Source organism: Ambystoma mexicanum, chromosome 8 (assembly GCF_040938575.1).
Source record: "Ambystoma mexicanum isolate Mex_15411 chromosome 8, UKY_AmexF1_1, whole genome shotgun sequence".
In the NCBI taxonomy this organism is placed as follows: domain Eukaryota; kingdom Metazoa; phylum Chordata; class Amphibia; order Caudata; family Ambystomatidae; genus Ambystoma; species Ambystoma mexicanum.
In genome coordinates this window covers 687540052-687565189 of record NC_090929.1, presented here as the reverse complement: position 1 = coordinate 687565189, position 25138 = coordinate 687540052, and the positions used below count along the sequence as shown (strand labels likewise).

The 25138-nt window shown below is 45.5% G+C and overlaps 1 protein-coding gene across 1 annotated transcript in view; it reads right to left on the bottom strand.

The window, feature by feature from the left end:
* Positions 1-482: 482 nt before the first annotated feature.
* The window catches only part of NDUFB8 (NADH:ubiquinone oxidoreductase subunit B8), a 246316-nt gene continuing 221660 nt past the window's right edge, over positions 483-25138 (bottom strand). Inside the window, exon 5 of the mRNA XM_069610489.1 lies at positions 483-674. Within this exon, the coding sequence (XP_069466590.1) occupies positions 582-674 (93 nt within the window). The 3' untranslated portion in view covers positions 483-581. The remainder of the gene's footprint in view (positions 675-25138) is intronic.

The following is a 25138-nucleotide window of genomic DNA, read 5'->3' as shown; positions in this document are numbered from 1 at the left end:
TTGATCGAGACTCAAGTTTGTTGGCGGATTAAAGTGTTTGGTATTTGACGGTCATTAGGAACGGGTGTTAAAATTGCTGTGTGGCTTAGTATGCAAATTTTGCTGAAAAGCACAATTTGAGCATGTTCGTTTGGGGAGCAGTCAGGGGAGAACCCTTCTGCATTGGGGCGCCTATGTAGCTTAGCATGCCTAGAATGCGCTGGTAGCCTTGTCAATTGACAGCTGTTCCTAAATTACAGTGGACAAAGAATATCAAGGAGCAGAAAGCGGAGGGCACCAAGTCGAGGTTCAGCAGGATAGCAGTGGGTACTACCTCATTGAAGGTGGGGGGTGGAATCAGTGCAGCAAGGTAACAGTGGTCAACAACAAATAGTTAATTTGTGGTCACCAAGACACCAAATACGTCAGAATACGCACATGCAAGATGCTGCTCCATTGGTGGACTGAGAGCAGCGTTCTATCCAATGCAACACCACCAACACTTTGTAATAAATAATTTTATTAAACCAATTTTTAATTTTGTATTTTAGGGTAAGCACAAATGGCAGAAAACATTTCATAACACTTTCTGCAACATTGGCTCAGATTTCGTAATTCTTCACTTCTTCTGGTTGTTTATTAGGATCACCACCTCTCTCCAAGTACAGGTTATTGTAGGGATACTGCTTTGGTGCCTGAAGGAAGGACAAAAAAATTGACATTTGAGTTTTCACTTCCGCAAATTGTGCAAATGTGTTCCAGTAACATTAAGTAAAATGTACATTACACTTGTGGTTTGAGTTAAAAGAAACCTTAAAGGAATAAACACATCAGTAACCGTCCTTCCTCATATATGCAAATTTAGGACATTTGAAGAGATGATACAATATTTCAAAGCTAGTTGAACTGAAGTAACATTATTACTAAATACAGTGAGCTTCTTAATTCTATTAGGCATACAGAATATTTCATGTGGTATTTCTTTGGCCTCCTTAATTGCTTTCTGTAAAATGTTTTATTCATGAACCCTTATCAGGAAGTGCCGTTTAATGTGGATTCTTTTTTATATTCAGAATTCTCTAAGCAATTGTGCTTTGCTCTCACAAATTCCCCATAGGGTTTGTTGCTACTTGTTGAGCGTGGCGTCCACTACTAGCATGAAACACCTTGTTAACTTCAACGATTTTCCTACAAGGATTATGCAGGCAGCTTACCTGAATGTACAACTCAACTTTCTGTGTGCTATATAGAAGGGCTAACTGACCTTTGAAGTCATTTTAATTCAATTTCTGATCATAGTTTCTTGTTTTTGGCATTCCAAATTAGTAGGACGTTTCTATGTACCACTCTATGGTATCGTGAGATAAGAACTGTTGAAAATTCCTTTTGCCAGGTATGTTTTAATTATAACCGGGCCATAAAGCGATCTGAATCCAGAGAAAAATTGAAGAGATTTGGAAATTGAGTAATCTTTTCCATGCTCTCTCATTTCCCCCTTTGTTTTTGTCTACGCTCTGATAATGCCCAAGTTTACAAGACACCTGTCTGCTAAAGTTGCTGTACATATTGCCTTACTGTTTATTAAACAATGTATAACAAAACCCAGCAGAAAAAGCCTTTTACACTGTCACAGGATGGCCTGGGACCAGGAAGTCTATCAAGACTATATATACACCAAGTTTAACATTTAGTGTCACAGAGAGCTTTGATTGGAGATCACCAGACACTGCCAGTAAAAACTATTGTGATTTATTACAATATTCCTGGGAATAACGCGAGTAAGGCAAGGCAAACGTAGAGACAAAAAATGTGAAAAGCATAGCAATAAAGAAACGAATTCAGGTTGCTTCAATGGGAACCCCCTTCTGAGAGTTATGGTTTATGAATCTCTCAGGGAAAGTCAAAATAGAATACAGAATCCGTTACAACGTTCCAATGGTCACCCCTGGACTAATCCTAGTTGCATGTCCAAACCACTACCAAGGTCTTTCTCTACATGTTGTGGGTTTCCAAAACCCTGGTCAATTGAGTATGGTGCTCAGGGCCTCTCTAGCAACCCCATTTTGGGCTTAGGCAAAGAAGAGGGACTCCTCCAGATTGTCTAGCTGCTGGCTTTATACTTTCAACAGAGGGCTTGTGGTCTTTGGTCTCGGCATCTGGCTGAAGGTGATCCTTGGCCAGCTCTCCATTCTAGGAATTGGGACAGGTAGAAACCTCAGTCCCATCTAATGATATGCTCCCTGGCAGTGAGTTTGCACCATCTTGTACAAGTTCTAGATTTTACCCTGACACAACCTATTGTGACAGAACCTCCTTGTTTTCCCTCTTCCAAATGTCTCCTCCCAGTACCTTGGGCATTATAGTTCAGTCTCCCCCACTAATTCTCCTCTCATTGACACTGGTGTTGGGGAGGGCCTTCACCTCCTCCCTCTTAACCTATTTCTCTGGTGGTTCTTTTTCTCCATCCTTATCACTCTTTCTTCCGAGGTGAAACCAATCATCCTCCAGCATCCGCACAGCTTTTCGCCCTAATAACATTCTCTCCCTCCTGGATATAGGCTTTTGCCGCCCATCTCCTTCCTCCAACATCCTCCCAGCGTTATCTGATGGCATACAGTGCTGCTACCCAACATCTTGTGCCCTTCAAATGGTGACTTTCTCTTACTCCAGCCGCCTTCAAACTAACCCTCCTGCACTCTCCATGTACTCTTACTAGTACTCTTTTCTGACCACTCTCTGCCACACTCCTTCCTCCAACACTCTTCCTTGAGCTACCCACACAGTCAAACTGATCTGATCTATAACTTTTCTATAGCAGGTTCTCCCCTCCACTGGGGTGGTGCTTAATAATACTGAGAACTCCTGTGCACAGAGATCTGGGGTGCTAGGTGATTGGCCCACGTATGGGTTGACATGAGTCTTCAAAGAGTGCTGGTATGCGGTTACATGAAAGCATACCACCATCTTTAATTCCACAAGAGCCATGGACAGGTGCAGGATCTCACTCTACATCTGACAACCAGGTTGTTATTGCCTGCGCTTGTCTGGGTCTCTGCTAACATAGCCCGATTGTCTGAAGCTTGAAAATGTCTTTGTAAGAAGAGGAAGCCCCCAAGGTTTACACTTCCTTTGTAGAAGGACACCAAAGTTTGTATCTACAGGACGCTGATAAAAAAACATGAGCTTGCTTTCACGATCAGTTTCTTTGTTGAGTTTACTTTCAAAGAAAGGAGCCTCCGTGGGCATTGCGCACGATTCATAGTGAAATATTCACTCAGCCATCAGTGTTGAAGGAGAATCCTCGCTTGTTGGGGAATCTGAAATGTTGCAACGTTATTCCCCTAAACTAAGAAGTTTTTATTCCTATGTTAATTCTAGGTGTACGAAAAACTAGGTGTCTCACCCGCTAGACCCACAGACTCATACCAGACATGTCCCACAAAGTCAAGCAATTACTGTTAACTCACAACTAACTTCCATTAAGCTTCCCCACACGGATAAAAGGCGGTTGCACAAAAGCACACTCTGAGCGAGGCAAAGCACACGAAGGAACATTGTTTTCCAGACGGCAGTTGAACGAGGGGAAAAAAGACATCAAACTGAGAAGGGAGAACAAGAAAGGAGATACCCTTGTCCTTTCCAGCGAGAAACCGTTACTTTCCAGAAACCTTCAGATTAAAAGGTGTAAGGCCAGGAAACCAGACTGAAGAATCCTGCCTTGTGTATCGGAGATACGCGGTGCCCTCCTGCATGACTGGTCAGGTCGGGGAGGAGCAGCAGCCGCTGTGGTACAGGCTTTTGCTCCAGAATTAAAGCAGCGCCAGAGAGATAAACAGCCATTGAGTTGCTGAGATTAACGCAAGACTGGTGTGTGTTGAAGTCAAGGTTCAGGTCACAGCACTGTATGAAGAGCACAAGATCGAAGAATATTAACATTTGTGATGAAAGACGCGAGTAAAGCTCAATTGCCGATGAATGTATGAACTTTAATATCAATCAATGAAGGTACGAGACAAAGCAACAGAGTGGTCCTGCACTGCGGGTGTGCTCAATCAAAGGTCTCTGTGTGATATACCCAACCAAAAGGTGGCAGAAACAAAAGCAATTATGTGAAACTTGTGGATGAAGTGTATTGAAGTGGTACTGCAAAGGTTTAAGAAATATCCATTGACCCAGTCGAGACCCGTGGTCCGAGCCCCATTGAGGGAGACTAATTGTGAACTTGTGTTTAAGGGGTAAAAGTCAGAGTGAGGGAAATCCTTGTTGAACAGTAAACCAGAGAACTTGTGAATGTGAAAATCCTGATGAGAAAGGAACTAGTACTTGTTTGTTACACCAGGCATTCTGCAATAAGACTTTTGTTGGGAAAGACTGACGCAGAAGGCCCTATGCTTTGAACTGCATCCTCATGGCAGACAATCCAGAGTGTGTGCGAAGCTAGAGTGTGCCACCTTGTCCCATGCTGAAAATGTGGGGCAGAGAAGCCAACTGCTCAACTATTCTGACATTGTTTTTTTAACACTTTTCTTTTGCATACATCGTTCTCCGACACTATTGGCAATAGGTTTATTAGTATAGGCCCTTTTATTTTGACAGAGACTCCACTAGGACTACGTTAATATTTGATGGTCGTAGACAGGCTGTCAATCAACCCATTGAAGTTCAATAAACACCCTTGAACTGTGATCACTTGTGTCGGTCTTCACTGTTTGATAATATGCCTTCCTTACAATGCCAGAGGTCTGCAATCTTTGGCTCTCCTGATGTGTAGTACTACAACTCCAATCGAGACAGCGGCAGGCAGAGGATCCAGGAATAGGAAGGACGCTAGTGCAGAGACTAACCAAAACAGATTCAATAAAGGATCTCGTCTACACAGACCTTAAATTGAACTGCCCGCATTCAGAAAACAAAAAAAGAATACAGACACACCTGCCTAAAGCCATACATGAGCCAAAGACCACCTGATAACCAATACAGGCTCTGGCCCCTACTACCGCTTCGACTAATGAGAACATTCCGTTCCCACCCGCTTAACAAACGATTAGACGTGGCTTGAACTTTCGAAGCCCCTATCTATAAAGAACGACTTTTGAAGTTCAAAACTCTCATCTTATGAGGTTGTATAATAATTCAACTTGGAGTTATTAATAGACCTAGGAGATCGAAAACCTGCTTAACTCAGGATCCTTACCTCCTCAAGAGCCACTTGCTCCAGACAGGACTAGTTGCAGAAGGCAGATCCAACCCCGCCATGCAATACCAGTAATAGGAATTGATATCCGATGATAAATGTATTAAATACACCTCCTACTGATGTTTGTTTGTTTTTACTGTAAGGAATGATTTAGATACAGTGACACTACTCCTGAAGAAAGTTCCCAGAATCACCAGAGAACTGAAACATGTCGAGTTCTATCTAACCATCTAGTGTAACAATTACTAGCTTGACGAAATAATTGCCCCATAATAGGGCTTGAGGATTTTTGCAAGTGTAAAATCTTTTTTCTGCATAGATCAACATATCCATTTTAAGCTTCTAGATATTTGATATCAAAATATACAAACTAATGTGTCACGACTAAACAGTCTCTCTCTTTTTAGACATTGTGTGTATGTTTTATTGTACCAAATGAATGGGGTTGTCCCATCATTTCTTAACTCAAAATGTATTTTTTCTACAAATTATTGAATTAAAATATGACTTTAAATATACCATTTACAGCTTTGATTTAATGAACACAACTGTAAACTGTTGATGTGTCAACTACCTCCTGATGTTTTGAAATATTGACCCACCCCCAATATAAGGTAGAACGACTACTTAGCTAGTTCTATTGGGTTTCCCTAAAGACGTGTATTGGTACTACAACTCCCACCAGCCTTACCCAAAACTGTCTATGGTAATGAATCATGGGACTTGCAGTCCAAAACATCTTGAGAGCCACAGGTTGCAGACTCAGGCTTTATGGAAAGGAGTCCAAGGGTTATGCGCCTCCCCTTTTCTCAGTGCTGTCTAAAGGTAGGGTTAAGGGAAGTACATGTATGGGCCTCAGGGACTATCCCTTTTTATGATGCTACATAGGATTAGAAGCAGTAGTGAATGATGGCTACAGACACAAACCCTTTTTGGTAAGTCCTGCATATAAGCGTGGGTTGAGGCGGGACCAGTGCTATTAGGACTATTCCCCAGGGGACCATGGTAATCTGTTCGGATGCAAACAACATTTTTTTTTTAAATGTATTTTTTATTTTCAACAACAATACAAACATAATATAATTTTCAAGACAGTTGCGTATTGGTGATAACTCCCCCCCCCCCTCCCTCCGTCCCTCCCTCCCTCCTCAATAGACCAAGTATATAACAGTGTGCTGCAGTCCATGTACACCAATGGTTAACGTGGGCTGTCTGGGTCTCCACCGATTGAGCTGTCTTCCTTCGTGCGGAACAGGGTCACCATGAGGGCCACCCACTGTAATAGATCATCGGAGGTGTCTATTTTTTGCTGTCTGTGCCAGCTCCCATGCCCCTGTCTCGGCTGTAGTCCATCTGCGGAGATCCTCCCACCATGTTGCAACGCTGGGGGCTCTGGGGCATTTCCAGGCCATGGCAATTCTTATTTTTGCCAGGATATACATTAGGTCCTTAAGTCTGTTCAGTGGCCTATTCTCTCAGGGTATCGGCCCAGAATGCAAGCCTTTGGGGATTGCACGTCCAGTGTTATGTCCACTTCGGCCACCTTGGCTTGGATCTGTGTCCAGAAGGCTTGAATTGCCGAGCATCCCCAGAACCTGTGGGACATTCCTATGGAAGCTTCTTGGCATTTGGGGCATGTTGCAGCGCCTGTGCTGCTAAATCTGGAGATAATGTCTGGAGTTAGGTAAACCCTATGGATTATGTAGAATTGTATGAGCTGGAAGCGGCCGTTTCGGGATACTTTTTTGTGGTATTGTGTCACGACTTCCGACTCGCTGTCATCGAACATCATGCCAAGTTCAAGTTCCCATTTTTCCCTACTCTTGAGTTCTTGTTGCGTGGCGCAGTTTAGCAGGGTCTCGTAGAGCCTCGGAGTTTCGTGGCCTCCCTCTGCCACACTCAGCAGGTTTTCGATGGCTTCATGTCCGGTGTTGAGGGTTTCCACCTCTGGCCATCGTTTCGAGAGTCTGCTCACTACTGCCCCGTGTAGGAGGAATTGCCCTGATGGTATCCCAGTGGTTTCATGCAGTTCGGTGAACTTAAGAATGCCCTGGTCATCCACAAGGTCTCCCAGGGTGGCGATACCGAAGGGTTCCCATATGTTCCGGATTACTTTCTGGCCTTTTGGTCTGGTCGACATTATTCCGGATATTCAGATCTGTGGGGAGTAGGGGTCAGCCAGTTTGGAGATTTTGCAGACCTGCCTCCAGGTCCGGGTGCCCAGGCGGATTAAGTATGAGTCTTGGTGACTCTCTTCCGGCTCGATCCAAAGTAAGTCTCTGAGCAACATCGGGGAGTTTGTGGGCCGTAGCAGGTGAGTGTCCGTGGAGGCGTCGTCAGCCATCCACTGTATCACATGCTTCAGTTGGCCTGCCAGATAATAGAGTTCGAAGTTAGGGATTTTGAGGCCTCCTTTGTCGTACGGACTTTGTGTTGCTTCCAGGGAGACTCTGTCTTCCCTCGTGCCATAAGAATTTTCGGCAGAGTTTATTTAGCTCCTTGAAAAATTGCTGCGGGATGTTGTACAGGACGTTGGTGAAGAAATACAGGAGTCGTGGTAACGTCACCATTTTGAGCAGTCCTGCTCTGCCGGCCACCGAAAGAGGCAACCTGCTCCAGAAGTCGAATGATTTGACTAGGCCTTCTTTAGCCCTTACCGTGTTTAGTGTGTGTTCGGTTCTGGGGTCACAGTGGAATCTAATGCCCAGGTATTTGAATGTGGTGGGTTCCCATTTGAGTGCTAGTGGGGGGAGGTGTTCCTTCTTGGTATGGCTTAGGGCGGCTAAGGGGTATAGGCAGAACTTATCTTGATTAATTTGGATCCCCGTGCATCTATAAAACCCCTCCAGTGTCTCCAGTATGTAGGGTAATGTGTGTTCAGGGTCTTTCAGGTAGAGGAGCATGTCGTCTGCGTACATAGAGACTAGGTGGGTCACTCCATATATTGTTATGCCCTCATCACTGTACTCCTGTCTAAGATATGCCGCAACTGGTTCAAAAGCCAGGATGTAGAGTAAGAGGGATAGGGGGCATCCCTGTCGAGTTCCTCTGGAGAGATTCCATTTGTCAGAGAAGGTATTGTTGGTTCGGACTCCTGCAGCAAAGGGGTAAGAGCATGCGAGTTTGACCCAGTTTAGAAAGGTAGGCCCTATCCCCATCTTGGTCATGGTGGCATAAAGCCATTTCCACCTAACCGAATCAAAAGCTTTGGAGGCATCGAGGGATGCCACGGCACTTCTTCCGGGTTCAAGGTCTGTGCTGTATATGACATGGTGCAGCTTGCATAAGATCTCGGTGATGGAGCGGCCCTGCACATAACCCGTTTGATCATGGTGTATTAGGTGCAGGATGGCTACTTGCATTCTCCTTGCTAGCAATGCCGTTAGCACCTTTTAGTCCACATTGAGCATGGACAAGGGCCCGTACGAGCCAGAGTCTAGACTGTCTTTGTTGGGTTTCAGCAGGGGGATGAGGACAGCTTCGTTCATGGTGTCGGGGAGGCGGCCCTCCTCGTACGCCTCGTTATACACCTGGGATAGTAAGGGGGCTAGTACGTCCTCGTAGTTCTTATAAAACTCCCCGGGAAACCCATCGGGCCCCGGTGTTTTCCCTGAGGATAATGTTCTAATGGTAGCCATGACCTCATCTGGCGTAATGGGGCCATCCAGGGACTCGACTATGTGTTCATCTAGGTGCGGCAGCCTGATAATGTCAAGGACGTCCTCGATTTCTGTGTCTGTGGGAGGTGTGGGGTTGGAGTATAGAGTCTGGTAGTACTCCTTAAACGCTTGGTTTATCCCACCCTGTGTGAGAATGTTCAGGCAGTCGTTGCCCCGGAGAAGGCAAATGGGTGTTCTAAGGGTCTCATGTTTGTATAGCCAAGCGAGCAGTTTACCGGGTTTATCGCCTAGGGCGTGGTTCCTTTCGTTGTATTTCGCATAACTTAGTTTCCCCAGTGTCTCCCAGTGTTTTAGGCAAGCTTGTTTGAGTTCGATTGTTTTATGCGTGTGAGCGGGGTCTGGGGATGGCGTTGCTTCTAGGTCCTTCAGCTCAGCTTCAGTGCACTCAAGCAGGGACGTGGTGTACCTTTGGGCTCCTCCCGTGGCGGCTATCATTTCTCCCCTTATCACTACCTTGTACGCCTCCCACGCTATGCTTATGTGTTGGACACTGTCAATGTTGGTTAGCCAGTAGTCCTTTGTGCCTTGTTTGATTTGTTCGTTGAAGGCCTTGTCTAGCAATGCCTCGCTTCTGAGCTTCCATGTCAGGACTGGGGGTCTAGGGGCCGTTAAGGTCCACGTGGTGATCAAAGGTGAGTGATCAGAGAGCACTCTGGCTAGGTACTGTGCGTTTTCAAAGAGGGCTATGTGTTCCTCGCTGGTAAAGAGACCATCAATTCTAGTATGCACATTGTGCTGAGGGGAGTAAAAGGAGTAGGCGCCGATTCCAGGTTGTTGTTCACTCCACAGGTCTTTCAAGACTAATTGTTGCGTGAGGGCGTTGAGCACTTTGGCTGGAGGGGAGAGGTGGATATGTTTGCTGTCCGATCTGTCTATGCACAGGTCTAGGGTGCAATTGTGGTCACCTCCCCATATTATAATGACCTCCCTGCATGGGCTCAGGAGAGTATACAATGAGCGAAAGAAGACGGTGGCGTCGTGGTTGGGAGCGTAGGTGGAAATCAGGCAAAGGTCTCTCCCCCTCCATGGTGTCTTGTATCAGGGCCATTCTGCCTTTGTTGTCTTGTTTTGGTGAGAGACAGGCTAATGTGACGGAAGGTGCGATCCATATCAGAACTCCTCTTGCGTATGTGGAATACGTGGAGCCTATTAAGGTTCCCCTCCAGACTTTAGCCAGCGCAGCGAGTTTGGGTGCGTTAAGGTGCGTCTCTTGCAGGAGGGCGATTCCAACTTTGTGGCGTTTCATAAGGGAGAGGATGCAGTGTTTGACATAGCTGTTTTGGCCCCTAACATTCCAGGACATTATTCTGATTTTGTCAGCCATGGTCTACATATTGTTGTGAGCTTGTGGGTTGTTCCTGGTCGAGGTTGCGGGTGGGCCTGGCTGGCCCCGAGGTGATCCTGCAGCAGGTGGGCTTGGTCAGATTCTTAAGTAACTTTAACTGGGTTCCCCTCCTGGGGTTCCCTTTCCGGTGAACAATAACCTTCAACTTTCTTCTAAACAAAACGCGTGTAGCAGGGTTTCCCCCCTTCTGGCTTTCCCGTTTCCGCTCCATAGACCTACGTCTCTTGGTGCCCTACGGGCGCGTTAACTACCCAAACTGTTCCTGGGGCAGGAGTAGCTTTACTTCAGGTGATACAACTTTGAAGTATTTTGCGTCTAATATGGCTCCGGTATGGATGGGGTTGCCGCATTCTCATAGTGTGGGGCTGAGCGACTGGTTAGTGCAGCCTGGGGATAGTGCGGGTGAGCTTCCCCTCTGCCGATGGCTGTGGTTTGCGCCGTTTCTGTTCTAGGTCGGGAACTTGCTCCCTGTCCATCCACTCGCCGACCTCAGCAGGGGTGTCGAATAGGTGGGCCCTGTTATTATGTAGGACTTTGAGTCTGGCCGGGTACAGTAGTTTGTACCGCAGGCCAGCGTTCTTTACTCTGGCTTTGATGTGGGAGAATTGTGATCTACTCCTCTGGACCTGCAGAGTGTAGTCAGGATAAATAGCATCCTTTGCAGAGTCTCTTTGTATGACACTGCCCAGTCTTGAGAAGGCCAAAATTGTTTCTCTGTCCTTGTAGTTAAGCACTTTGGTTATTAATGGTCTGGGCGGGTTCCCTGGGGGGCGACCGCCTGGCAACGGACCGGTGGGCTCTCTATGGTGAAGTCCTGGGAAAGCTTCCCCGCACTGATTTCCTGTATGAGGAGATTTTCAACAAAGTTCGTGGGGTCGCTGCCCTCGATTCCTTCGGGCAGGCCGATAATCCTGATGTTATTTCGAATGGCTGGACCCGCGTCAGGCCTGGGGGTCCCAGGGGCAGTGGAGGTCTCCATGGTGGTCTGCCTGTGCTTGCTTCGTGCGCCTCTACCAGACATAGCCTCGGGGGCAGGCAGGCCCACCTGGTTCTGCTAGCGATTTAGGAGGTGGCCAGGGTGGCTCGCCCAGCGGAGGTGCTGCTTTGGGCTTGCCTTGGATCCGTTCAGCCTGTCTGCGTCGTGCCCTCGACTCTTGTCGGCCTGGGTGGGTCGGCGCGGGCCCAGGGGTGCTCGGGGCGGGCAAGCCCTTGAGATGTGTTGGGTCAGCCAGACAGGCCCCATTATATTGGTGAGGAGGGGGCTACTGTGTCAATCCTCCTTGCGCGCTTGTGGTGAGGGGGTAGTGCCCTGTTCACAGATTCAGGACGTGCAGCCGCCTTAATGTGGTGTTGGTTGCCTCCGTTCCACGGGGGGCCGCAGTGCCCGTTATTCGTGGGGGGCTGTGTGGTGCTTCAGCTCAGGAGAGTCTATGGGCAGGGGCTCACAGGGGGGGTGCAGTCTCCTGTGCGCTGAGCTTGAGCGCTTGCTAGGTTTATTGACTTTAGTTACTTCCTAGCGCTGCTGGTTTTTCCAATGTCCAGTCCGGGCCCTGGGGGTCAGCGGTTACTGAGTTAGCCAGGAGTGGTGCAGGTGTTGGGCGCGAGCCAATCAGGGCGGGGGGGGGGGGGGTGAGGGTCCAGTGGGTCGGGACCCGGGTTACCTTATGATGAAGCAGTAGTGGTGCCCCCGGATCCCCCTCCCTTCCGCTCCTTACCGTTTATCTTCTGGTCACTTTACGGGCACCTCCTGTGCGCTACGTCAGGATCGGGGCGTTCTGGTGCTGGGGTCGCTCCAGGGCCAGCCACAACGGACCTCTGCAGGGCCCGGGGAGCAGCCGCACCTCGCCCAGTGTCCAGGCCTGAGCGTTGTAGCAGACCGGCACGAGGCTTGTGCGCCCGCCCTCCGCTGGGTCCGCGGGGGCGGCACAGTTCGTTTAGCCCGCAGTGGGGCAGAGGCCGCTGGATCCTAGAGGCTCCGCTCGATTCCCACTCTACGTTCGCTGTGCGGGGTCCACCGGTGCATCGGCTCGGGGCCGCTGTCGTATACGAGGGGGCCTTTTCCGCTGGCAAGGCGAAACAGCTTCTCTCTTCTCTTCCTCTGTGCGGCTGGCGCGGGGCCCTGCACCACGCCCCTCAATCACATTCCAATGCTGCTAGGGCTCTCCCGTCCTCCGCTGGTCCGGGGCACTGGAGTGCGGGCCGAGCCCTCGCTCACGCAGGTAGGTGTCAGTGTCCAGTTCTCGCAGCACCCAACCTCCTCAGCAGTCGTGGGATGCACCCAAACCCGGCCGGCTCGCGTTGATTATACTGGAAGCGCAGGCTTCAACGCGAAGGCTGGTCATGGGGCAGCCGCCATTTTACGGACGCCTCTTCCTTTCTTCTCCAAGCCGAAGCCGCCAAACGGAGTGTCAGAGCCGCTCTAAACCTCAGCCTCAGGTGCCCCAATTCTTTATTGACAATTATGATAGTTTCCAGTCATTTCAGTGTATTATGGCTCAAGTTGGCGGCAAATCATTGGGCATATGAAGCGGAGCTGTAAAAGACACAGCTTTCCTACATGGTGGTTAGCCACGCCCCCCCATGCACACAACATTACTTCCCCAGTGACTTCCCCCTACCATTGTGCAGAGATCAGCTTGCAGGTGTTCCAGGGACCCCCAGTACGCCTCCATATACAGCTTCCACTAGCGGGGGGTGGCACCTGGCCACTTTGACCAATGCACTGTCGGTTGCTAAGGTTATGCGGAGGACTTAGTCATATTAGGGAGATAATTACAAGGGGCCAATAAAGAAAAATGCAATCTTTACAAACAAAAAGCTATTTTAGGGTTAGTTTGCCCCACAATGCTCCTTCTGATTTCCCAGCTATTGGTCCTTTACAGTCCCATTCCTTACAGTAACAAAGATTTAGTCTCCTGGGGGTTGCAGGCTTTAAAGTTTCCTGAACCATTCTTTGTATACAAAGACTCTCTTGGGCATGTAAATAACACAAAAACAAACAAACACTGCATAGGAACTGGTATTCTTCACCTTCAATATTTGAAGGTGAAGAATACCACAAAAAGATTCTTTTTGTGGAACTAACAGACTATCTGGAAGCTGTGTTTCTCTTCTCCTTCGAGACCAATCCCCTAACACGCTTTGGCAGACCCAATGGGGGTTTCCTGATAGAATTCATGGAGTCAATCTCTTTAAAATTATGGACATTCACGCATGAGCAGAACATATCAAACCAATAACAGTTGCAAGAACAATGGATTTCCTCAACTATTCATTAACTTAAATTTGGTATTTATACTTGTGAAAATTGAACCACCCTGTATTTCATAAGACAGGGCCTAGATGTATACACTTTAGAGTTGTAGTATACACAGAGAAACCTCTGGCGTATGAAGCTAATAGCCAGAGTTGTTACAGTTATTGCTAAAATTTCCATCTGATAAATAATTATTTTATTTAAGTTTCTCACTCAATTCTTTGGTGGAAGAAAAGTTGGCCTAGATTTTATTTGATACCAAGTCTTCCAATTTTAATCAAGAACATTTTTGCATTCATCTTTTCCTTTTGACCTGACTTAACTCAGGGAGGCTTGCCTTTTGATACTCTTTCACTCCTACTCCTTTTTCCCTCCAGTACTGGGTTTCTGTTCACCGGCATTATTGCCCTTTCTAAGTCTGGCTCTTTACTATTCCTCCTAAACAGGAATGTGCAACGAGGTTCTTTACCTCATTTAGTGTACTTACATTTCATGTCTTGTATATCAAAACTTCCATGTGTATATATAATTTTTTTTAAATGCAAATTGCAGTGTGCCAATATCACATTAATAATCATTTACCAAAAAGTTACGGCTGTTGTGGCATTTATTTTCTTGATTCATGCACAAATATGATGCGGCTCGGGGAAGGAGTAGATACATTTTCCCCGACTCAAAAGTTATCTCACTAAGTTAGCAAATATTGAAGGTGAAGAATACCAGTTCCTATACAGCGTTTGTCGTTTTTGTGTTATTTAGTATTTGTAGTGCTGAGCTGCTTCCCAAAAGGGCACCCCAACTCCTTTAGTGTTCAGGTCTCTTGGGCATGTAGTCTTGCCAGCAGATGTGTCAGCAGGCTTAGCTGCAGACGTTGCTTGAGGTCTGCTCTACCCGAGGTTTACTCCAATTTCTTTTCCTCTCGCCTTTCTGGTCTTCACCATCCTGGCCCACTCTCACTCCGCATCCAACCATCTTGTTCTGCCTAAGACCGAACTAGCCTGCTGGACATCGTCTGTCCTCTTTGCCTAATTGAGGGTTCTTCGCCTTCCCCTCTTCTGTACCCACTTCACCTCCTGATGCTACTCAGTCATTCGCTTAATATTTTCTGTCCTCTCTGCCTTCACCAGCTGATGTAGCCACCTCCAAACCACTTTCACATGGTGCTACCTCATCTAGGACACCATCTCACCCTCTTGCAGTAACTACTTTCACCACCTGATGCGGTTACCTCCTTTCCACTTCTGGCCCCTGATGTTATAACCTCCTCCTGTAAATTTTGACTTGCCACTTCCGACTGACTGCCCTCTCATGTTGTTGCCTCCTGCTGTATCCCTTTATACAACCTCCCCCTGACCACCCCTTCCACAGTCTTATGATCTTACCTCCACCTCCTGCACCATGGTTTTACCATATGATCCACTCTGTTTCCAGTCACCACCACCTCCTGTTCTCCACTGTCTCTCGAGCCTCTGTTTCTCCCAACTCTCGCCAGTCTGCAGCCACCAACAAACTCTACCTTCCAGCTTCTTTAACCCAAAATGGCTGACTAGGCTCCTTGGTTTTTACAGTGCTCTCGGTAGGCACAGCTCTTAGTGAGTGGATGCACCTTTGTTTGGTAATTGAGACAAGGCTGGGACGGACTGCTGTTGCCGACTGTACCTGCACTGACAAATCCACGGATCCTGTCACCATCTTCCCCATCAATAAGCATTATTCTGGTGGTTAATGCACCATGTGACCAACAGATTTTGTCCTTTACCTCCCTTATAAACAAAGCCAATAAGACCATCCTGTAGACCAACACCAGTAATAGGAATCTCTAGTACTGAGACGAGGAGGGCACAAAGAGGTGCAAAACTATCAACACTGTAGTCCCCAGTTTATGTTTAGTCACATTCCCAACAATGTTGTTGTGGTAGTGGAAGTGGTAGTAGAAGTGCTGGAATGAAGAAGATAGTAGCAGGAAAGAAGAGGAAGAGCTGTTTGTGTTAATTGGTAAAAGTGTGGGTTTTGTAGAGGCATTTGCACTAGGATTTCTAAATATTTCTGAATTTTATAATTGCTTATTAATTTAAATACAAGTCAAATTTGTTGTTCTCGTAGTCCAAAAACGATTTATTTTTAGTAGTAGTATTCTCAGAAATGTGCCAATTCCTCCCCTAGCTATTTTGCTAGACTCTAGGACTTTTGCCTGGAGATAGTGAGACCCTTCCCCCCCCCCCCCCACTCATGTATTTTAATGCGATTTTGAACTCTGTTTCTTTTGGTTGTGGAGTCTGACAAACTCCATGAGCATTATCATTTACATTGTGTCACAGAGCACCTTCAGTGCATTGACACAGGGAAGACTTTCAGATTTCCCAAAGGTTAAATTACCTTCTCTTGGAAAAACTGTTTCCAAGAGAAGTGAAGTGAAGATGACTTTGCTTACACTTGTAGTTTCTAGACCCAGCACACACTCTTACAATAGGGTGCTGGAGGGGTTACTTAGTATCCCCTTTGTATAGCTTCTCATGTAACATTTTTATGTTACCCTTTCCTTGATGAATGGCTGGTGGCAATGGTTTACTTTTAACTACAGTAGTGTGCATTTACCGTGGGCTGCGTTAGTTTGTCAAAATGGCCCGTTTTCTTTATTCACCATTTTTTTGTGGAAAGGTCCTTGTTGATATGTACTCTGCGCGGCAAACCAGGTTTGGTCCCTTTGTTCGTTTTGTCTTTGGCGGGATTCACGAGTGAAGCCCGCCTCTGGCTGGAGAGTGTCTGGCGGGGGCAGAAGGTAAGGGAGGTGCCTGAAACTCCCTTTGCTTAGTCTCCTAGGAAACAGCAATGCATTCTTAAGTGATTGGCCGGCTGGTTGCCCGGCAAGGACAGCCACCCTGCTGGGTGACTAACAGCTAAGCTGTAATGAATGTGAGAAACCTGCATAAAAGGCAAGGCTTTTTGGCTTGGAAGGCAGACGACGACCACTGGACAAAGGAATCTGAAGAATAACTTGAAGACGCCTGCTGCAACTCCTGGACCGTAGGTTTGCCTGTTGACGCCCTGCTGCTTTTGCCCATTGAAGCCCTGCTGCTGTGCTGAAACGCCAAATTTCTATCAACAGAGAAGACCCTGCAAGGACAACGTCTTCCTTGAGTTGGTGGGACCAATCAACTCCAAACTAAGCCACCTGGATATCCTCCCGGAGCTTGTTGAAATTCCACTGCAGTTGCTGCTGGAACCGAATAGCCAGGAGAGGAACACCAGATCATGTGTGCTGCTTTTAAGCTGGCCAAGAGCTCCAGGAAGATCCTCCGGACTCCCAGGAAGCAGGACAGACTGAGCCTGGGCCACCTCAACAGAGTGCTGGACCCCAGATACAAGGAAAGCCCATTTCGACAGCTAGGAACCGGAGTGGTGCCATTTGCGGTAGACACGAGGAGCTGAAACACCGAAGTGCCACTTGTTTGAAGACTGCCGGTTGCAGACGGTGACTGTCCCATTGCAGTGCAGGAGTCCCGAGACGTCCTCCCTCTTATCCCCATGACTGTGGCCCAGGAAGACCAGGATCTGCAGAGCTGCACAGGAACTGAAGTCATCTGCTACCCTTTTTCTTCAACCTAAAGATACTGTACAGTCTAAGAGAAAACTTACCTCTTGTTGTGTAACTGCACTTATTCTCTGTTGGTGAGACCTGTTGTAGTTGCTCTGTAGAGTTGCTGATTGCTTCTTTACTTCACAAGTCTAAACATCTTGTGGCCCTGCTTTGAATTCTTCTTTTCTACAAAAGACTTCTAAAACATTATACATGACTTTTACTTAACTGCATGAAGTGCTTCAGCTCACCTAGACTTTTGCCCAATTGCCTTTGGCCTAGCTTGGCTCCCTGAATGACTCTTCTGCCCTCTGACATTGGGGGTCATTACAAGGTTGGAGGTAGCCATGGCGCGATTAGCGCTATGGCTACCCCCTCACCGCATACCGGGTCCGGGTTCCCTGAATAGGGAATTACCGGGCCATTCCAACCTTAGAGGACCCAGTATTTCCCCATTCAGGGAACCCATCCCCATTCTCATTAGAGCCCCCATAGGGCTCAATGGAAATGTGGATCATGCTAATAACGAGCCCGTTGTTAGCATGCTGGTCCTTTAGCGGCTCCCACTAAGGGCGCCTGGTAAAACCAGTGGCTCTTAGCGGGACCGCTAAAGGACCTCGTAATGCGGCGGTAATGGGTTAGCGGCACCGGCACCTTTACTGGTGTCGTTACCCCCTTACTGCCAACCTTGTAATGACTCCCATTGTGTTTTATCCTCCTTCCAGGAAGGGGTTAACTAACTTTGCATTGGGGGTTACCAAAAGTACTTATCTGCTTCCAAATATTTCGGTGATCTCTTGTTCTGTTCTAATAACCTTTTTCTTTGCCAAACTCTTAAGTCTGATTCTAAATGCAAACAGTGGTATATTAATGTCCACAGTGTCCTAGTTACTAAAGTCACCTGAGAGTGTAGGAGGTGTGTGCGCCATCCCAAAGGGGTACTTGCTGGTTTAGAAATATTAAGAGTGTGGATTTTGGAGTGTATTTGTGCGTTACTATTATATTGCCCCCTTCTGAAGAAGGCTTACGCTGACTGTTAAATAAATTAATAATTGTTTACTCAGGAAACCTTGTGTGTAAAAGTTTATTTGAATACTCGTCACTGTGAATCTCTGTGTAACTGTGTACAGCTCACATTGACCCCTCGTGAGATCAGCCTGGCTGCTCAACATGCTACCAACCTGTGTAGTACAGACTTTTACCAAAGGTTGGGTTCCTATTGCTAGGTGGTCAGGGTTGTTGTAGTGCACCCAAAGGGTACTGCACACAATCTTGCCTAACAGTAGTGACATAGAATGTCAGTAATTACTACAATTGCTTCTCGGTGCCAACAATCTCCGCTAGGAGGCATACGCATACGTGTCGCCCTACCATGAGCTTTCTCAATGCATAATTACAACAGTTTAAACAGTTTGTAATCCTTATACTGTTCCATGTATTTCCATGTCATGTACTTGTGTTCTCTTAACTATTGTCCATTTTCCATTAACAGTACATTATCACAGATCCATTTATTACATCATGTGAGGCCTACTCCATTATAGGTTACAAAAAATAATGTCTAGTGCTGAGTGGAAAGGCTTGGTGGTCCTTGTCGAGGCAGACTTCTGGATATTCTACAAATAGATTGTTTTAAGGCAAAGCCCTAGTGATCTCAGAGTTCCTCAAGTCGCATGACTCTGTGGTTATTCTCATAAGTTGTTGTTCAATTAGTCATTAGTTCTGCAGTTCTTAGTCTGGTATTTTTTAGTCCTTTGCAATTTCGAGCGAGTTCTTAGTGGCGTTATTGCCACTAAGAACAGGGACCAAGTCATTGTTCCCCGAAATAGACCCTCCCTCCGACTTCACCTGTTGCAACATTCACTGGCACCCCTCTCGATTACATGAATATAGAGTTAGATTAAATTCCTGTGTTATTAAGTGGCAAGCCACTAGGGTCTCGGTTCATCTTGCCACTACCAGATAAACCTCACAGAGGACGGAAAGTGGAATCCTGCAGGCCAACTACCCCATCAAGGTATGGTCAATTACCCTGTCAGTGGCATCCAGAACCATAGCAACGGTTAGGTTAAAAACTCTCCAACATCCCATCACCAGAGTCTGCTAAAAGACTCTTCATAAGCCTCTCAATGGTTATCAATAGTCTATAAATAGCATGTGGAGGTAAAGCTAGAACTTCAAACAATCTTTCAAAGAAAGATTCTGGCATGCTGTGTACCAACAAGCACTCCTCAGAGAAAGCTAGTTAAAGAAGTTCCGAAATGTAAAAGCTTAGAACCAGGGAATAGAGAGACCAGGACCCATACAGCCAGAGCGGGATCATCTGTAAAGATTTGCATCCGTAAAGATTTGCATCGATTCCCCAAAGATATGTAATGCCACAAGCTGACTAACAAAGATTACAAGATGGTGGCAACGTTGCATACCACCTATAAAGATGTAGTACGGAAAAGTGAGTGAAATCCCTTAATTAACAACCACAAAGATTCTTAATTGGAGAAATTCAGACAACTGTTAGGATAGGCCCCGTCCCATCCCCGCCAAGAGAGAACACCGACTAGCCTTACCAATCTGTTAGGACATTACAAAGAAGGCAAACATGTAAGCTCTATAAAAAGTGCTGGAAAAGTGCTAGTACAGCAACAGCTCGAGTAGAGTCCAGAGCATTCTGCGAACAAGAGGACGGGATCTGTCAACACTTCCCGAGAGAGCACAGAGAAAGGCACTTTCACAAGGTGGGGACACTGCTGACAGAACTGCTAACCCCTCAGACTTTGATACTAGGAGGGGAAGCATGCCACAGGTCAAGGAAGAGATCTTAATAAATTAATGAAAACGTCCAGGTGGTGGTGGTGCACCAACCGAGTGAACATGCATACTCCAGGTCATTGAGACCTGCCCAATGTAATACTGATTATCCAAGTTGTGGTGAGACCTGCCAGTGAATTGGAGCAAGCAGGTCGGATAGGAACTGTTCCAGGTGGGAGTTTAAAGAGCAGGACATGTGGGGAATACCTGACCAAGTGAATACTAGAAACCTGCACACGAACCCTGATGTCTAAAAGGAAGAGGTATATCAAATGCAATGATCTGGTTGAATACAATAATTTGAGGATGAATGTAATGGCTGTGTGAAAGAGGCTGAGAATCAAAGCTGAAGCGAAGGTGGCAAAGGCAGAGCTGGATGAAAAGTCTGAGAAGCCATGGACCTGGAAAAAAAGGTCTGAAGGACGGGAGTAAAAGCTGGAAGTGCACCGATTGAATACACCCTAAAAGAGTGTTCTCAGGAGAAACCTCTTGTGATGAACACGGCAGAATGAAATTTGTGAACTCCTTTGTTGGCCTAGACTTGGAACATTTGTGTTTTAGCTTAAGGTATAAGTTTTGGATGTTCTGTTGGCCAAGTTTGTTTCATAGATTAATTATTTGTCCCTAGAGGGACAAAGATATAGAAGATAAGGTTAAAATGCAGTCACTGGAAGTGGCAGACACTTGAAAAATGTATTATGTTGGGTTAATCCAATCACAACAACACTATCTAGACACCCCATATTTGTAGGAATTCCCCACAGGTAATAGCATTTGGGCCAACCTTTGCCTTGAAACATACATCAATAAAAAATCTTGTTGGAACCAGTCCATCTCTTGTGTCACTGCTCAAACTCTTTACAATACCCCAATCGGATGAGTCTCAAAAAAGTCCATTACCCTTAACCACAAACCGCAGAGCAAAGGTACAAACACAAGTCCCAAGACCACAATTTAGCAGCCGTATACTGGAATTGTTCAAGCGGTTACCAGAACCTAAAAACTCATGGGTCCAGCCACTATGGACATGTCAGAAAATGCCTCAGCCCTCCTAGTATTCAGAGAGCAATCTAAACCTCCCGAGAACCATAATTAGTTCAGTCTTTTGTTGAGCAGAACAGGAGATTACCTTGGGCCCTGATAAATCTGCTCTATTCCTTACCATTACAAAGATAACAGATTTTCTCATACAGCATAAACGTGATTTTCTCGCGGTCTCTGAAACCTGGCTATGGGAGCATTCTTGTACTTCCATCTCACTGACTCTACAAGATGGATACACTTGCTTAAATGTCAAAAAATTCAAAAGGCAGGGAGAAAGGAAGTTGCATTATGATTTAAACGCACATTTATAGTAAATCTGTCACCAAGCACCATAGTCCATCTTACAAAATACTAACAGGTACGTTTATCGACCCAAACTCCTATGCAATAAAACTGCTTGTTATTTATCGACCGCCGAATTGTGATTCTTCCTTTACAAAGAATGTTTTATCTAGCCCCCTGAATTTCGATTTCAACGATCCCACTGACTCACAAACAGGCTCAGGTATCTATGGAGTCTGAGTTCAGCACACAGGTCACACTATATATTTGATTATCACAAGTAATAGGAAACGCATGAAACGGACAGTACCTACCTTGTCATATAAAGCAGCAGTCCTATTTGAGGCTAATACATTACAGAGCCTTATCTAAATTTCATAATAAAATTTATATTTACTTTATAGAGACCAACAAAAACCCTTCACCTGTTTGCTTAACACAAATATGTTTTGTCTTATCACTCGGCAAGACCGCTACTGTGGATGACATGCGTTATGGCGTGTGCTGCAAACTCATCTCTGAACAGGTTATCATGCCATGTTCTTTCTGGAAAGGAGCGCCTGCTACCTTTTTTGAAATATGCGTTATGCTTATAATTAAATGTTTTTCACCATCAGTGAAATAGTCGCTCCTCTAAGGTCTAAACTACTTAAACACAAAATTATAGGCGACAAACGGTATACACTGATCTCAAAGCAACTGGTTAATTTGAGAAAATATGAAAGGTAATGGAGGCATGATCCCAGTGGCACCAATTGATCTCTCCTCAGACAAGCGTGTTCCTCTTAAAACACATCTATTATTGAAGCACAAAATTTAGGAGGCCTCTAATTCTCAGAGAACCATTCAACATTTTGAATAAATTAGTAGAAACATGTACCCGCTGCCAAACTTTGCTCCTCTACAGATTGGTTCAACCATATCCAGTCGTTTTTATAGAAAAAGATTAAGAAAATTCGAACAAATATTTGGCAGTCATACTGTACCCGTAGCATCAACTGGCCAGATGATCCTCAGTTTTTTCTAACAATTGCTTGCGTTGTTTTATTTTATAGCAATCTCAGCATCAGAAACGGGTGCCATCCTCTGAAGTCGGAACCCAACCAATTACCCAGGAGACCCCTGCTGCTTCTCTACATCATTCAGAACTGCACAGCATTTTGAGCCGGTTATGTCTGATTTTTAGAAAAAGCCCCCTTCAATGACGCAGTTGTTCCAGTTTGCTCCTAACAAAACGTCCCCTAGTTCAATAAAAATGAAAAATATCTTCAGACCCAGGAGGTTTATATGTACTACCGTTACACTAAAAATGTGCTCTCTGGGCAAATGTTCCTTGTGAGTTGGCTACTTACCTTCAAAAGCATATGGAGGGACACCACCTGTTCGGGAACTGGTAGTCTTGTTTCCAGCCTACTCGAGACCTGACCATTCAAGATGTCATGGAAAACCTTTTCATATACAATAGAAACATAGGACTGCTCATGCCCCCAGACCTTTCTGAAATCTTAGACACCCATGAGGATGTGACTGGTGTGTCACAGGGGGCTACAAAATGGATTCCCTAATGCAACAGAAATTCTAGGAATCAAGATGGCATCCAATGATTCTCACAATGAAAGCATGGACAGTGGTGTCCTGCAGGGTTCCTGTGTTTCCCCTCTAACATTTAAAACTACATGATCTCCTGGCCAAAAACGAGTGTTTACAAGATGATGTGTACAATACCCAGACATTTTGCTCGGAAGGGGATTATGAAGCAAAATATCCTGTGCAACTAAAACTATTTCTGGTGAAATTGATAGGTGGATGACATCCAACTGGTAGGGATTGAACCAAGGAAAGACTGGGATGATTAATCTCTGCAGTCCACTCCACCGAAAGCCACTGCTCAATATCTCATTGCTCTATCTGGCTTCTCTATCAGTCCAGCAGAAGGTTAAAACATAGGTGTGACCTTACATTCCTTTATCAATGGTCTTGTAGGTTAACATCAGGTCAGTAAGTTATTAACTGATGATGCAGAGAGATCTTGGGCCTTTGCTCCCACAAACATTTAGAAATTACTGGATCACAATTATACTACTTCAATGCTCTTCATGCAGGTTTCAACAAAGTGACATTCCAATGTGCAGACACTTAAAATGGAGAGAATTGCTACTCAAATCTTCGGACAGAATACATTTATCCCTAGTGGCCCGAACTCTCAATTGGCTACCTAAAAAAGCCAGAATGTACTTAAAGCTGCTAACTTGAACACATTAGGCCAGTTCTGGGTATAACCAGTTTATCTCGAAAGCGCAACTAGCACACATCCACTCTCTCCCAGTGAGCTAGAATGCTTGGCACCCTGGTGGTTACTAGAGGTCTCAATAGGTCATTTGCAGGTCTCAACACAAAGCAAAGGAAGGCTAAACCAGATGAAATCCACCACCTCAATTAACTTCCTTTTAGAAAGAAAAGGAAGTCACTGCTTTACCTCACTCTCGCTCACCTCCTACATGCAACCTGACTTTATAAATCCAATAAAAAACAACAACTCAGGAATTAACAGAACTGTGGCTTGTGTGTATTTGCAACGTTGCACGATTGGAAAGGAATCATTTTTCCACGTAACAGTGCACCTGTAACTTGTTCTCATGTGTAGGAAAGCCTGAAGTCATGAAACAATGTGCAAGTTGCATTGTATTTATTTCTTGTATAAGTGCAACACACCCATAGGCCTCAGTGTGACATTCAACACATAAGATAATAAATATGCAACAAAACAAAAACCGCATCAGGCAAAAATTATAATCAGAGCAATGGTCAACAATAACTACAGATAAAACAAAACATCAATCCAGTATAAGTCTCAACTCAGTATAGGATAACATTGCACAAATACTTACATCGGCGAAGGAACAGTGGTAGATTGTTATGATCACTTCCTTTAACAATGCACTCTGTATTGTAAAAATTACACAAGTTATTAATTAGAACCCTGCAGAGAACTCTCAGGTCCTGTCTTCTAATACAGTGTGGCCCACTCTTTGGTGCAGCCAAGCCAGGACTTTATTCCTTAGTTCCTCCTTTGCCTCTCGCCCACTAGGCTTCTCCACATTAGTTATGATATTCGGAGGATCGAAAGTAAACCCCCTCAGAGTTGCATCAGTAATCTTTGTCATTTAAGCTTTTGTAATATGAATGTCCTAAGTGGAACATGAGATGTAGTATGCAAGATATCTACAGTTCCAACAGGCTTTGAAAATAATGAGGTGACACCATAAGAAGGATTTACCACTGCTCCGAAGACGGAACAGACGGTCAACCAGACGTTGAACAATTTCAACAGTTGTCCTACTAGAGGTTCGCATACCAAAGTTTTAATTTAGAGTCGTTTGTCAATGTTTGTGAAAACTAGCATAATTCTAAACCATGACAGAACGCATCATCCCCTTGAGTATGTATCCGAAGTACCCTCATGCCCAATGAGTAAACCCAATAAGACAATTCTACATCATTTGTATAGGAGTTAAGATCACGTACAATAAGCTCCTTAAGATGCTGCCATCTCCCTGCATCGATACATTCATCTTATCCAAAGATGATTGCACCAAAGCTTCCGATATAACATTCTCGATCCTTTTTGTTGGAGACTGCATTGCCAGGATCAAAGGACACTAAACTATCAGTATTGCTAACTCTATTCCCCAGTGGAATTTCCACAAAAACACGAAAAGTCAGCCTGATTAACCATTGCCCTCTTCACCAACTCCATACTGACAGTAGCAGTACCCAAAATTAAACCAGAATCAGCATCTAGTCATGAAAAGGTTGAGGCTGCAGGGTTGAGGCCTTGTGTCTCGAAGTAGCCGTCTCCTCTGGGCACTCTGTGCCAGCACATCAGTCAGACAGCTTCTATTCCACCTGGAAACTCAAAAAGCATGTCAGGCTCCACAGAAGCATGAACTTCTCGAACTATCCCAAGAAG